The 14,471-nt window shown below is 37.2% G+C and overlaps 1 protein-coding gene and 1 long non-coding RNA gene across 8 annotated transcripts in view; one reads left to right on the top strand and one right to left on the bottom strand.

The window, feature by feature from the left end:
* Nucleotides 1-509: 509 nt before the first annotated feature.
* Nucleotides 510-14,471, top strand: part of Mura (ring finger protein murashka) — a 35,996-nt gene continuing 22,034 nt past the window's right edge. For 3 of the 7 annotated variants that reach the window (XM_072011185.1, XM_072011186.1, XM_072011183.1), the window contains exon 1: nucleotides 510-861. Coding sequence is in view for 1 of the 7 variants with exons in the window: in XM_072011189.1 (XP_071867290.1) it covers nucleotides 6,209-6,240 (32 nt within the window). In the remaining 6 variants the exon portion in view is untranslated. Of the gene's footprint in view, nucleotides 862-2,214; nucleotides 2,333-5,458; nucleotides 6,241-14,471 lie in introns of those variants that run through there. The other 4 variants (XM_072011189.1, XM_072011187.1, XM_072011184.1 and 1 more) reach the window with 2 other exon arrangements.
* On the bottom strand, nucleotides 2,731-4,412 carry LOC139991233 (uncharacterized). Its single transcript, XR_011800765.1, has 2 exons — nucleotides 3,457-4,412; nucleotides 2,731-3,365 (listed from the first exon to the last, which is right to left on the bottom strand). It is a non-coding gene; the product is annotated as an uncharacterized lncRNA (long non-coding RNA).

The raw sequence follows: 14,471 nt of genomic DNA, 5'->3' as shown, positions 1-14,471 counted from the left end.
GTCTTTCTATACATGTGTGTAATCTCAAAAAAATGAAGAATACATATAGTCTTTAGATGGAATCCGATGGAATCTGAAGTAAGTTATAAAACATTACGACGCAAGAACTGAAGAAGGAATAGTCTATAGAGGTGGATGGTGCGGAAAACGATTAGCGTGTTCTCCCACCGTAGATATGTTTTTAAACTTACCAAAGTCTACGCATGTATCTGTACGCATTTGTATACACTGACAGTGCGCTTATACAAAGTCCAAATGCTCAGACATTAAGAAAAACAAAAACAAGCTTATTTTTATAATATTAATGGAAATTTGTTGTGAATTATTGGTCAAAGTTTCAAAGATAAGCGGTATTAAATGAAAAGAGAAAATAGAATAAAATTATCATGAATTAGAATGCGACGAAACTATGCTACTTAATCGAGGCTTTTCTCTGTCGATATTGGTGGATAACAACGCGACCACTATGAGGCAAGCAAGTGGTGCCGCCATTAACCTACGGCGAAATAAGCGAAGTTCGTGAAAGCGTTTGACTTGACGTCAGTGGCCAAGAACGCTGATAATCTTACGACGTAGATATTGCTACGCGGAATATCATACAATATTTTTGGTGGTTTACGGGCGAGATTAATTAAACATATGAACGTACTTGGTGGTTTATGGTTTAACATACGGCCTCGAGAATATCAGTAGGCCCATAATGGGCGGGGTCGTGGCTTGGGTCGAGTGAGAGACATGGAGCGACCTCAGTGTTCTCAGTGGTGAGCTGCACGGCCATCGCCGACCGTCGGTTTCGCCTAGCGCAACCAACGTACTCTGCTATGACATCGCTCTGAAAATCCCAGATTATCCCAGTAAAAGGTAGGAGTTTTCCCTCCGAAATTTGGATGCGCGCTGTCTCTCTCTCTCTATTTCTCTCGCTCGCTCGACCCCTGTCTTTATTTCACCCCCGGACGGTGTGCTGTTGCCAGACATTTCCCATTGCTTTTTCGTAGATTTCCCAAATGCGTTTCTCCGATGACTGAATACACATACATATATATATAATTTTTCTTAACTTTCCCTATCCGAAAAAGTTTTCTGTAGCAGTCCACCGTGATAATCCTCCCCCTTTAGATTTCCTTTCGCGTTATCCTTTCTACGTCTCCCACCATTCGATATACGCATTTGCCCAGCGTTCTTTGTTCGCTCGGTTTCGTATTTGGCTTTCATTGTGGTATACCACCTTCAATTTTCAATAAGTGCCCTTCGTAAACAGAGGATGCACACAAAGCGTGGAAACGTGTCCTTTACGTGCACATGGAAACATAATTAATATATGTATAATATATTAATATATATATAAATATATACATATAATTATACGTATGAAACTATGTATAGATATATATATTACGTTTGTTTGCACTGATATGCACCAATGATATAGACTTTTTCAATTTTTCTGCCATTACGCCCCTCCATGTTTAACCCACCTTCTTTTTCCTTTTTCCCGTTCATATTCAGATATGTGTATATATATTAACATGCTACATGTATGATCATACCGAACGTGTATCTGTACACATGGGACGCAAGTTTGTTTGTATATGTACGTACATCACTTATACGTGAAAGAACGTGTACGTAGCAAAAGCTTTCTTCTTAAATTTCTTAAACTGAGCTTCGCTGTTTCGTTATACTTGCGCAACATAGCCACGGTACGTTGTACCCCATATACGTACCTTTATTGCTAATAAGTACAGATCAGAAAGCGACAGGCGCATCATCAAAACTGGAGAACGTATAAAAACGAAATCTTTTCTTATTATTGCATCCCTATGTAGTTACAAAAATTGTTATGATTATCATCGATTTCTCATAGGAAACTGCCTGTCTTTTGAATTTAAACGCATGTGACATGCAATTGATTATTCGCTTAGTTTATATGTACATATGAAGCAACACTAGTTTTCCATACATAGTTGATAGTGAAATTTCGTAGCTTCGACCAATATACGCACGTATAATGATACAATATAACAATACCAACATCATAATAATGACGCTTTCTTCGTTCATGTGTTTTTAACAAAAACGCGAAATTAAATTGCAATTTTCTCGTTACATTAAACGAACTTTACCGATAAACGAATATATTTAAAACTTTTTAATTTTCATGATAACATGTAAGATATATGTAAAAATTAAAGTGCGTTTTCTTCGTTTACTCAGATGGCCAAAAGTTATAAGCAACAATCATGGTTGTCTTACTGTTCCGTAAAGTCCGCTCATAAACGCATAGGATTTTGCAACATTTCTTCTAACAGATTCTACTCATATATAAAACTTGGTACGTTGGTGACTAAAATATATTACATGCAATTACAATTTTATTAATTTCAATATTAAATAATATATTTTTTGTATAATAAATAAAACTAGGGTACTAAAATAAATGATCGGATGTTAACCTAAAAATTATTTCATACGTCATATCCTATCGAACATTGTCGCGCGGTATATTTAAAGCATCGTGAAACCGATGATAATTCAGACATATGGATATCTTCTGCGGCCAGCTTATTTGATTATAGTCCAATATAAATTTACTGCGTGGAGAACATCATTCCCTGTAGTTTCGCGGCTAACTCTATACTTATACAAGCTTTTAAACATCGGATAAAAGTTTCCTGAAAAATAGGTTTCTGGAAGCGAAAGAAAAAAAGCTTCGATGAAAATTTATAAGAATTCCACAGTGAATACTTCTTCAATAATGTTCCACAGGAAATTACAAGTGAATAATTGAATATGTCAAGACAGATATTAACTCGAATAAGACATATATATGTATGTTCGAATGATATATGTATATAACAATTCACAGGTGAAGATTAGAAAACGTCTCCAATTCATGTCTAGCCCATTTCTATTTGTTCTGTTTATCATTTGCACAGTAATTTCTGAATCATCAATCCCCGTAGAGAGTTGACTCCGACAGAGACCCGATTTCGTCAGGATGAAAGACCCAGATTTCCCGAGGACGGGGCGGACCCGCAGTATGGGAACCGTATCGACGATAACACGGGCCGTCGCGTCATGGCATTAGGGCTACGGCGTTCTCTCGAGTTCTCGTGTCAACACATTCCCGACGCCCACGATGAGTGACGCATGCGCCCTAGACGTCTGAGTCGCTCTTCTTCCGTTCCTTACTGGCGTTCGTCCCTCTCCGTACTCTTTCTCGCTGATTCACTTGCTGGTTCTTTCGGTTTCTCTCACAACGTGCACACAAAGATCCTCCAATTCTATTCCTTGGATACGCCCCTGCTTTTTGTACCGAGAAAACCCCTTCCCTTTCGCCACCAGGTTTGGCCGCTACGAAATTCCTAATTCGGCGAGGGTGCATAGACAATGCAGGTCGTTAAAATAATTTCTGACTTTAAAGGATTCTTCGAAAGGCGAAGTTGATGAAAGTACAAGAACGAAAATTGTATCTGAACTAATATTCCCTGTACACAGTACAGTACAGTAGCCCCTACGTCGACCCTTTGATATGTACGCCCCTAGCAGGCGCGTAAACCTAATCGTTCTTCCCCCACCAAATCGAGTTGAACGTAGTCGAATCCCCTCCTCTTCCGCTCCCACTGCACACACCAATTTTCCAATTGATAAGGGTGCACAGTTGATACAGACTAACCCTATCCCTCCATCCTCTCTTTCGTTGTCAATCCCTCTTTATTTCTTCACTGGCTCCTGGTCTGTTCGGTGCTTTCGTTGAAAAGTTAACATCGCTGCGCCGAGATAACGTTAGTTTGTTTTTCGAACACACCGTCGCAGTCTGTACCGCAACTTGTTTCAACAACAAAGAGAGAGATAGAGAGAGAGAGAGAAAGAACGAAGATTATGCTCACGGAGAGCGTGAGAATTGCAGCGGGAAATTCAAAAAAAGCACATAACCTCGCTTTTTTATTCATCGAGAAATTACAGTCGAGAAAATTCAAGTTGGATATCGAACGGAGATCTGGGTAAAAGCAGGAGGGGAAACTTGTTCCTAGTGAGCAACCGAGTCGTACGTTACGTAAAATTAACAATCATGTTCCGAAACTCACTTTCCCGTCTGGGATTTCGGGAGAGGGAAGTTGATGGCATGAGAATGTTACGAGGTAACGCTGGGTAGCCCCAAACACAGAGCCAGTAGTATGTACTCTGACCGTACAATGCTGTCCTTTAACGGAGAAATGATTTTTCCTACCGATCAAAAAGTCGAACAAAGAGCGTGCAACTTCTTCCCAGTCATAGTCGTTTTCGTTTCGTATCGCGTAACGGGAGGGACAGATCTCTCCTCGACCAACTCTTATAAAACACTTATGTAGAATAAGTTGAGCTTTGACTCGATGCGTGACGTGTATGACAGCTGTAGCGCGGCGTTGCCACGTGTTGACTTTGGCTTAACCTAAGCGACCAACTCGCTAGCCAAGCATGTGCATTCTGATTATCTTACGTTCAAGTATTGTTATAATATAACTGTTATGACACAGGCAAATGTGAATTTGCCTTAAAGGCAAGGTGAAGATGTTGCACAGTAAAAACGTAGCGCAACTTCGTCGATATTATGCAAGTGTCATAAGATTGGAGTAACAATTTATTCGTTCTACGTTTTTCGCGCTTTATACATGAAAATAACCTATCTCGACTTAATCTATCGATTTACAATTTTGAAACAATTCCAATATATATTTCTTTATAATTTCCAATATATATTCTGTTCTTATTGCGTGTATTATTTCGTTTCCCATAATGGTCGAATTGAAAGGCTTTCTATGAATTTACACGAGTGACCAGCATTCGTGTTTCACGAGGGATATCCAACCTTGTGGAAAATGTTCGCTCCATGTTCAAGTACTAGAACTTTGGCGTGTTTACTTACACGCTCAGGGCTGTGCCAGCGGGGACCCAACATGATCTTCAAGAACTGCGTGGGTGCGGCCTTTCCCTGGTCTCGAAAGAAGGGGGACCGGATTCTCTTTCCTTTTCTTTCTCTCTCTCTTGTTCGCTCGCTTGCTCAGTAGGTCCTATCTTTTTTTTATTTGAAGGTCCCTTCATGCTCGCGGCTTTAGCATCAGCACTCCCTCGCTTTAGGGTCGTCCCTATCTTCCTTCCTCTCGACTACCCTTCACGATATTAAACCCTGTAGGACCCAGGGATGTACATACGTGAATCCATTCGCTATACGTGGATGAGTAATTTTCCCTTTTTTATTTCTATTCTTTCTTAACAAATCAACTGATATACGATGTATCGATATGATTCACGATCACAGTGAACAATACGTAAATTATACGTAGGAACTCAATCTACTTACCTACTAATACAATTGCTGTACAGTTTTACATTTAATGTCGATCGATAGTATCATTATGTATACGAGTGTGCATTGGTTACGTGGTATGAAATTCGCAATTCAAAGCATGTTTGCGCTCTTTTCCATCGAATGGGAAAAGTTACACGTTTGCTAGACACAATAGCCAGTCTGATTTGTACCTTCATTGATTTTCGATTGATTTTAATCGCGCGTAAGCAACCTTACATTTCTTTATGGACGTATCGTACAAATAATTACTCAAAACATATCGTCTACATGCTATCTTCTGCGATTATACTATATTACTGTGAATAATACAATTGCTTCGTAATTTAATTCTCCTGGGGCCCCGTTTGTTCCGTTAATCTTTTAAGATAATAAATCGATCAGTATCCTTTTGCTAATATTTAACATCGTAATCTTCTTCGTTCACGAATACAGATAAATCAAAATAAAGGAAAAAGTAAACTCTTATCACGTGGTCGAGAGAGCACGTATCGACCGTATCGCCGCAAAGCGAAAGTGCGGGGCCCCTTTGTCGTGGTGTACGTTTATGCGGCTGGTCTCCCCCACCACTGCCAATTTTTCCCACCACGCGGCCAACTCCCCTTCTAGTCTAGCGTGAGCCGCATTTCGTCTCAGTTTGTCGCGCGCCACGAACGGGTGAAGTTTGCATAAGTTTCGTGTGTATCACAAGCGGTGGTGGTGGTTGTTTTACGTACGTGCGTGTGTGTTTCGACAGTGCGCGCGTGCGTGCATACATGCGTGTGCCTTTTACGGTGTCACACACAGTGTATACGTGCGTCTGATACTATCATCGTGGTCTCTGCTTTCGAACGCTCGAACACAGCAACGGTGACATCGAGCATGACAGCGACGCGGGAGTGTTACCCCATACGGTAGGAAAAACTTCCATCCACTGTTTTTCTCTCGATTACTAACGTTCGTCTCTATTATATCTCGGATACAGCCTTAGTAGAAAAAAACGTAAGCCTTGGAACAGTTACTATTAGACATACTAGGACACGCTCGGAAACGTATACAATAACGTCGCGTTAGCTGTTCAGAATTCTCTCTTTTTAACTGACCGTCGCTATCCCTACCACTTCTTGGAACTGATTTCTTCAACTACGATTAAGATACTAATATTTGGCACGTTTGTTTATTTTACATATATAGGTGACATCAACGATTCGTTTCATTAAGTCGGTTCTGGATTGGTGGGGATAGCGACGGTCAGTTCACAAGGCACGACTGTACATGTAATTCGACTCAGATTTAACAGGAAAGAGAGATATTAAACTTTTTCTAATGATACATACATGCATGTACCTGCCTCGATAACTGACCAGATAAGATCTTGACCTGTGGCCAGTTAGCAAGAGCATTACTGTACTTGGCCACAAATGTTTTGTTCGAATCGATACGCCCTCCGGCGGGCATTTCGTATCTCGTAGAACGTACACCGGAAACGCTTTTCTCTGTACACACGACTTGCAAGCGATTTACGGAACAATGTATACCGCTGCTTTTTAATCTGATAGATAGGCGCTGTCAGACCACCTTTTCCTTTTCCGCTGTTATCTGCTCCGATCGTTTCGCTCGATTCTTTCTCGGCTACGTCAATGCTTCTCTAGCGACTCATGCTCGTCACGCGTTCGGAGTGAGCAAACAGGGACTTTAATAGGGAAAATCGTGCGGTTACTATCTTTCGCACGACTACGTGCATACTTACGTATATACCCGTGTGACGATAAATAAGTACTTACGTATTTTTCAGATATCGTAAGGTCTACTGGCAAGCTATTTTGCCGACTGTCTTGTCTTCGTACGTCAAGGTCTCGCGCTTTGTATTGCAGTAAAAACGTTACGGAGAAATACCGATACAAGTGATACACTGTATTTAAGGCTACCTTCGCACTTGTACCCGTGTATAGCTCGTTTCTCTTAGTACAATTAAAGGATAAAATTGTGATTTAGGAATTTAATATTATCCCAAAACATAGTACACATACCAAAATTAAACTTGTATGGAAATTTTCTTAAAATTGACATATCGTTATTATTTGTGAAAACATTTTTTTCAACCATGACAAAGAAATTTAACAATTTTAATAGTTTTTAACGCGATCTCTTCCCTATTATACCGATACGATACGATACGATAATCGCAGTTATTTTGAGGTTATGTATTTTCTTCTCCTGTCAGATGGCAGATAACGATTTAAATTTCGTTCGATATCCGGTTCACTGTACACACAACAGAATTTAAAGCCGTATTCTGTTAAAATCGAGGAAATTGACGTTGTTGGCGATCGTCCTTATTTCTGTCGATAAACCAAGCACCGAATCGAACCGATCGTGTGCGTTGTCGACTGACATAGAGCTGAAAGGTTAGTTACGACTATATTCCAGCCCGGGGTATTTTCATCATCTCTGAAAATGCTTCGCCGAAGGAATCGTAATCATTGTTCCCACTAATGAAAAACAACCGCGATTTAGATAGTTAGGTCCGCTTGGCGAACGAAATTATCACGAAACATATATTGTCGAAGCTGTAGCCTGTAACCATCGAATAGCGTAATTTTTAACGCGTAGAAGTCGTTCTATCTAACGTTTGGAAAAAAATTCGTATTAATCGAATTAAATTTTGTCGCGTAATATCGTCGAGATAATAATACGAACATGTTAAATACTAAAATACGTAATATCGCTAATAATTTTAATCGATAGCATAGATACGTTTTTTTTTGTGCCTATATTTTTCTCTATGCTCTTCTTTGGAGATCTCTTCTTCTTTTCGTTTTCTTCGAGAAAGATTTTACCGAACGATAGTCTGTCCATGCAGCATCTACCAAGAGAGAAATGTGATACCAATGCGATAAACAATATTTTTCTTTCTTCCACTTATTGTCTTTTCGTGTCGCTCTTTCTCTTCTCTTTCGCATGTCGTCGTCGTACTCGCTAGATTAGAATCTTTTTACCGTGGCGTTTCGTGTTCGTTCTAGTAACCGAGAGAAGGAGAATTGCAGAAAAGGGCCATTTCTTACTCTATTCAGAAACGACGAATTTGTGCACAATATTAAAGTGTATTTCTTAGCGAATAAAAGATACTGTAATTATTTATTTGAAATGCCATGGGAAGCGGACAAGGAAATTAAAAAATGAAATGTCACATTTAGATAGTAATAATAACGTTCTTCTATGGTTGTTAAAAGGTATGCTTTAATATCTTGACCAAAATTTTCTGGTTTTTTGGCCTCGAAGTTAGGAAATTTATTTCTTTATTCATAGTAGAGAATCAGAAATAAAATATGACGAATAAATTGAATTATTGTTACAATAGTTTTTTCACTATTCTTCTTTCTTTCCTATTTTTCAAGAAATGTAAGGTTATGTTCGCTGCTTCGACGTAGAAACGTTTTGTTTAGCTCATCAGTTTGCTTTGGTCACTGGTTACGTTGCAACCACCTTGAACTCGAAACTCTATTGTATATCTTATTTTACGTTTGTCTTAAAATCTATTATCATAAATTAAAGTTACAGTTTTAAGTAATTTACTCGTTTTCAACCTTTTTATAAGAAACGTATTGTTCCTACATGAATTTAACATTGTTATACAGAAAATATTGATAACGAAAACTTCTTTTTAATTAGATAAATACATATCAGAGAGAAGAGTAAAATAATATATAATCTAAAAGATAAGAAAAATTGAGTTTACATGGAATATATCACGTTCCAAACGTTAATTTCCGGAAGCGAGGCAAAATCGACTTAAGCCTCGTCGTTTACCTTAATTTTTTTTTATCTTCAGAATATACATTTCACAATTCCAATAAGAAAATGTTAATCTTTTTTACGTAATTTTATTTCATTCCTTCTCGACGATTTAAAAGAAAATTTATTAACTTTAAATTTAGATTTAAAGTAGATATAGTAATAATTAACTTTAAAGTTTTGATGCGTACTACTACAGATTTGGAATATGTATTTGAGGTAATAAGGGAAAGTTTTGAAATTTCGTTCAACAGTTCGCAGTCCTTCAAATTGCACGTAGGCGGAGATCTCTGGAAAGTCTTAAAATATAGAACATACATCTATATTCTATGGAAAATATAATTCGGTGTAGAACTTAACCTAACTTTACGCATTTCTACAGCAATCATCTTTTTCTATTTCTATTACATCTATTACAAGTTATTTCCAAAAGCTGTAAAATTCTTAAAAATTCAATTAAAAATTCGTCATTCGCAAAACCAATCGTAAACAATAAAATTACAGGACGAATTATCTTAGAAAAATATTCACAACTCTATGCATCTACTCTGTATTAAAATTTCTATGAAACGCTGGTTACTTTTTCACAGATATCTTCAGAACTAAAATTATTTAATCAAATTTCTAGAATATACTTGAATTTTTTCATAAAAATAGTCGAAACGGCTATTGTTATTATTATCGATCAAATTATTACAGATACGTAGAATACAGCGAAAGCAAAGAAATTGTTCAATGTTATATTCTGAATATAATTAAAAAAAAATATGATATATATTATACAAAAGCGAGGAACACAATGAATCATCAGAATTTCTCAAGACGTCACGCGATGCATCGTCCAACTCGATGTTTCGTTACATCCGTGCGGGCACCGTTTCCGGTCGTCGCTTTCCGTAAAACGTCGTTTGAACCGAAAGCTTCGTTTTTTCCATGCGAATCGCATGGAATTACGGCTGACGTATTCTCGTTTCGAAATCAACCAGCTAAGCCAGCCTACCGTCTTTCGCTGCTATCTACCTGAGAGTATGTTCAGGAAAACGATGTATGCGAGGAGTCGAAGACTTGTTGCGAGGGACTGAAACCAGCCAGAGGCAGGTGGTGCCTGAAGAAAGGCAGCAGGTCCACCTGGGTTTTTTCAGGAAGTGCACTTCGCCCGTACACCGAACGGTACCTTCGTATATCCTTAGTTGGAAGGGTCCCTTCTATGGAATTGTACTATATATAAGTACTGTATTGCGAATGATGGGAACATGGCAATTGGTACGAGGGTTGTAAATCGACCCTTACGATAGTAAGAATTTTGTTGGCATAAATATTGGACTATAAAAATTCTTAGTCGTTGTTGTTATAGAATTCTATAGATTTTTCATGGTTCTTCGAGGTATACGGTTTATTATATTACACATAAATATGCTATACTACGTTTGATGGAAATACAGCATTTTGTAATTTTAGAAATCAAACATTACAGTAGTAAAAAGTTTATCGACGCAGACGTTGGTAATATAAGAATTGTTCGTCGAAATTATTATGGAATTTTCTATTCATTTTCTTTTTCCTATTTATTTTAAACACGTAAGCGATTAGTATAGATGCAGAGGATTTCTAAGGATTAAACGATACATAAGCAATAAGAATTCTTAAACCAAACTTAATTACTGTTGTACTTTGTAGATATTTGTTAAATACAATTTCGAAGGTTTTCCGTTCTCGACCGCCTTTAGGATAGTCCAGGTAGTTTGTACCGTACAAATATTTTACTCGAGCTTATACCTTAGTACACGACCAAGTTTCTAAGATCTTCCATGTTTGTAAGCATTTCTATTTCATATCTTTCGAAACTAAGAAACGAGCAAGCCTGAGTCAGAGTCATAGCTCTGCATTGTTCCTAATTTTCGATGGCGACCCCACGGAAATCGAGAAATTCCCTCGAACGCGGTCGTTGGACCCCGATACGGGTCTTTCTACGTACTTTGCGGTCTTGCTTTTCGTGAAAGTGACGTGTATAGTCGTTGTTCGTGACGTATTATTAATCTTGCCGATGACGTGACGTCTTTCGATCCTCGAAGCGGATCGAACGTTCGGGGAAGAATGCGTGTTCTTCTGTGGAAAGCTGATGAAATCGTCGATATAAATCCGTGAAATGGTCGTTTATATACAGATCCATACGTATACGGTTTGTCGAGGATTTCCCTTTTCTTTTCTTTCTGATTTCTTCCATTTCGATCGAATACCGGCGAATAGAAATAGGATTTAATTACAAAATATTCAAAGAGTGAAATTGAAAAATTTGCCTAACTGGTATTTCATATCGTAGGGAAATAAGTTGGAATATTATCGGATTGTAGTTTCACGTTTATAACTAGAAGATAGAAAATAGGAAAAGGTATTAAAGTAATTGTTGACATTGTAGAGAGAGAAATTAGGATATTACATATAGAATTGCAGATTTAAATTCGAGGGAAGGATTAAGAACGAAGAATAGGATAGCGTCTAAGTAATTTACGAGCTTCGTAGTTGCGGTAAGTGCGAATTTGATTTGAGAACAAAGAATTGAAAAATTGATGGAGTAACTAACGAATGAAAGTTTAAATTATACGAGGACGAACCTTAATGAAATTGTATCTTGGAATTTGTATAAAATAAATTTACGCGTTCGTGGGAGGAAATTAACGTAAATAATTAATTAATAAGTCTTTTTCTAAGTCTAAACTACGGTAGACTTTTCAACATGAAATTTAATTTATAAACAATTAATGACGGCGATGTTTCTGCAAAATCTAAGGAAACGAAGAAATCTTCGAGAATACAAATAAAACAATCGTTGCTCGAACTTGAGACAAGTTTCAGTGTGAGAAAAATTCAATGGGCTAGAAAATGACCGATAGAACGCAGCGGAGAACGCGATAGAAATTGTAGTCGAGTTCGATTAAAGGCAAATGGAATTTAAATGATGAACAAACGAATGTCATAACGGTATAAACGTAGAATACGAGTAGAATATTCGAATTCGATCGAGTATCTTGTAAAACAGCTTCGAAATATCCTTTGATAAAACTCTGTCCATACCTTTGATAAGAATATGCAGAAACACGTAAAAGATACGATGGCATTGAAGGAAACAAAAAGCGATTTCGCAAGGTAATGCTTTGTTGCAAAGGACAATGTTGATCGATCAAACGTCGTACAGAGTTGTACGTTGAACTTGGATGGATTTCGTATAAGAAACGTTTGTTTTCAAATTTTCTTCGCGTCGGCGATTAATTTTTAAAAATTTACGTCACTGGAATATGCATCGCTGCTTTATCGTGATAGCGGCGCAACTTAAAAAATGTAAACCTCAAAGTAGAAGCGTTTTAACGCTTACAAAGAAATCTTCGTGAGTCATTCGAACGACGGACGTTACGAGGCTGACTTAACGCAAGATATGCCACTATTCGCGAAAGCGGTAGAAGCTTGCATTCGAAGCGTCGCAAAATTACCGAAGATGAGCGAGTGTTGTAAAATCAAGGCCAGGTTTACAAGTAATAATTTTGCCGTGTGACTCGAAACCGATGAACTTACGAATATACCGTTTCACGTGATAAATATAGAAACACGATGTAAGCCTTCTATATCGAACGAAAGCAAATTTCAAATTTTTTTATTCCTGTTACCATCGAAACAAAGAAGCTATATATATATATATATATATATATATATATATATATATCCTATAGTAATAATACGTACATTGTTGATACTTCGTTAGAGAAAAAGAGGATTCCTTGTTTATTATAATATAATCATTACGAACGATATATACATGAATAATAATTGTACGATATAGAAAACTATAAATATAAGATATAATTAATACAAAAAGATTAAATTTATCGATTTTTGTTAAGACGATCGCAACAAATTATCGTAATGAAATATCTCGGCATCTTTTTATTATGTATATTGAAGCAACAAGAAGGTTAGGTTAATACACCAACCTTCCATGACCACACATATTCTCATCGATATGGAAATGAAGCAATTCGTGTATTTCTACGCGTCGTAGTATTGTCATCGAAGATGTTGCAGGATCGTCTTTTGTCAATGCGTCACGTTCAAAAATAAGTACTCTAGATTTCTTTTCGTTGCAAAGGGAGCTGTATACAACAACGTGCATCGCGCGATTCGCTCGAGAACTTCTGCCGCGTACGATTTCTTTACCTCGAAATCTCTCTACGTCGATTCTACAAAATTCTTCTTCTGTTTTTTTTTTTTTCCTCTTGTAAATTATATTCGTCATCTTTAATTTTATTTTTCTTCGTTCGATCGTGATATTTTCTTAGTATAGAAAAATTCCTAGCAGCGTTGATAATTATTACAGCCTTACGAACGTTAATAGCTCGATCCATCGAAATCTGTCGTAATTTTCTCCGGACGATCGCAAATATCTCCGTTCGATGCTTTTCTTTAACGAATTAAATCGCGATATTCGTATTATTTGTTGTATCGTGCGTATTGTATTTCTCTTTGGGATACGCGCGTGAGTTGTTGTACAAGAAATTCGTTTGCATCATCGTTCTTCCACTGGCAGATAGAGATACCGCCGTGGTATTTGTCAATAACGCGATAAAAAGTTGCGCTGGAGTCGGCCATTAGCGTTTCGTGGTTCGATCAAGTTTCTCTGGATGCGTGGATATGGAATTGTTTAAACAAGTCATGGATTGTTTTTCAACTTTGTCGATCGTTCTCAAACCTTATTTTTAATCGGAAATTGGAAACACAAAGTTCGGACGAGGATAGATTCAGTGATACTTGTATACGCGATACGGGGCATATAATCTTGATTTTTTTATCAGATGAAGTATAGTCTAGAGTTGAGAAATCGACTATTCAGAACTTTACTAGGCTACGTACATCGGACGTTCGATGGAATTCTTCGATTCAGAGTTCATCATTTTTTCTCTTTGAACTTTATTTTCATATAGCTACATACTGAATTTAACTATATATATATATCTTTAAAATTCACAGTACTATACAAAATATAAAATACCGTATTATAAGATTTTATCGGTAGTTGGATCTTTTAGAAAATAAACAAAAAATTGTAATTTGCGGAAGACCGTTAAGGTCGTGCGTCATCGTTAGACAAAGAGGAAAGGCAGGTCAATTTTCAATTTTTTGTTTGCTATACCAAGTTGTATCTAAAATTTTTTCAAAAGGGTGTATTTTAAAATTTTTAGACAAAAGCAGCGATTTTACGACTATTTTACAGCCGTCTAGTAAACGTATGATTCATATTTGCACCCTGATAGTAATCCCACTAATTCTATCCCTTAAATTTATTACTTTCGTGTTTGTATTC

This window comes from Bombus fervidus, chromosome 9 (genome assembly GCF_041682495.2).
Source record: "Bombus fervidus isolate BK054 chromosome 9, iyBomFerv1, whole genome shotgun sequence".
Classification (NCBI taxonomy): domain Eukaryota; kingdom Metazoa; phylum Arthropoda; class Insecta; order Hymenoptera; family Apidae; genus Bombus; species Bombus fervidus.
The sequence above is the reverse complement of the archived record's forward strand: the minus strand, read 5'-3'. Positions and strand labels throughout refer to the sequence as shown.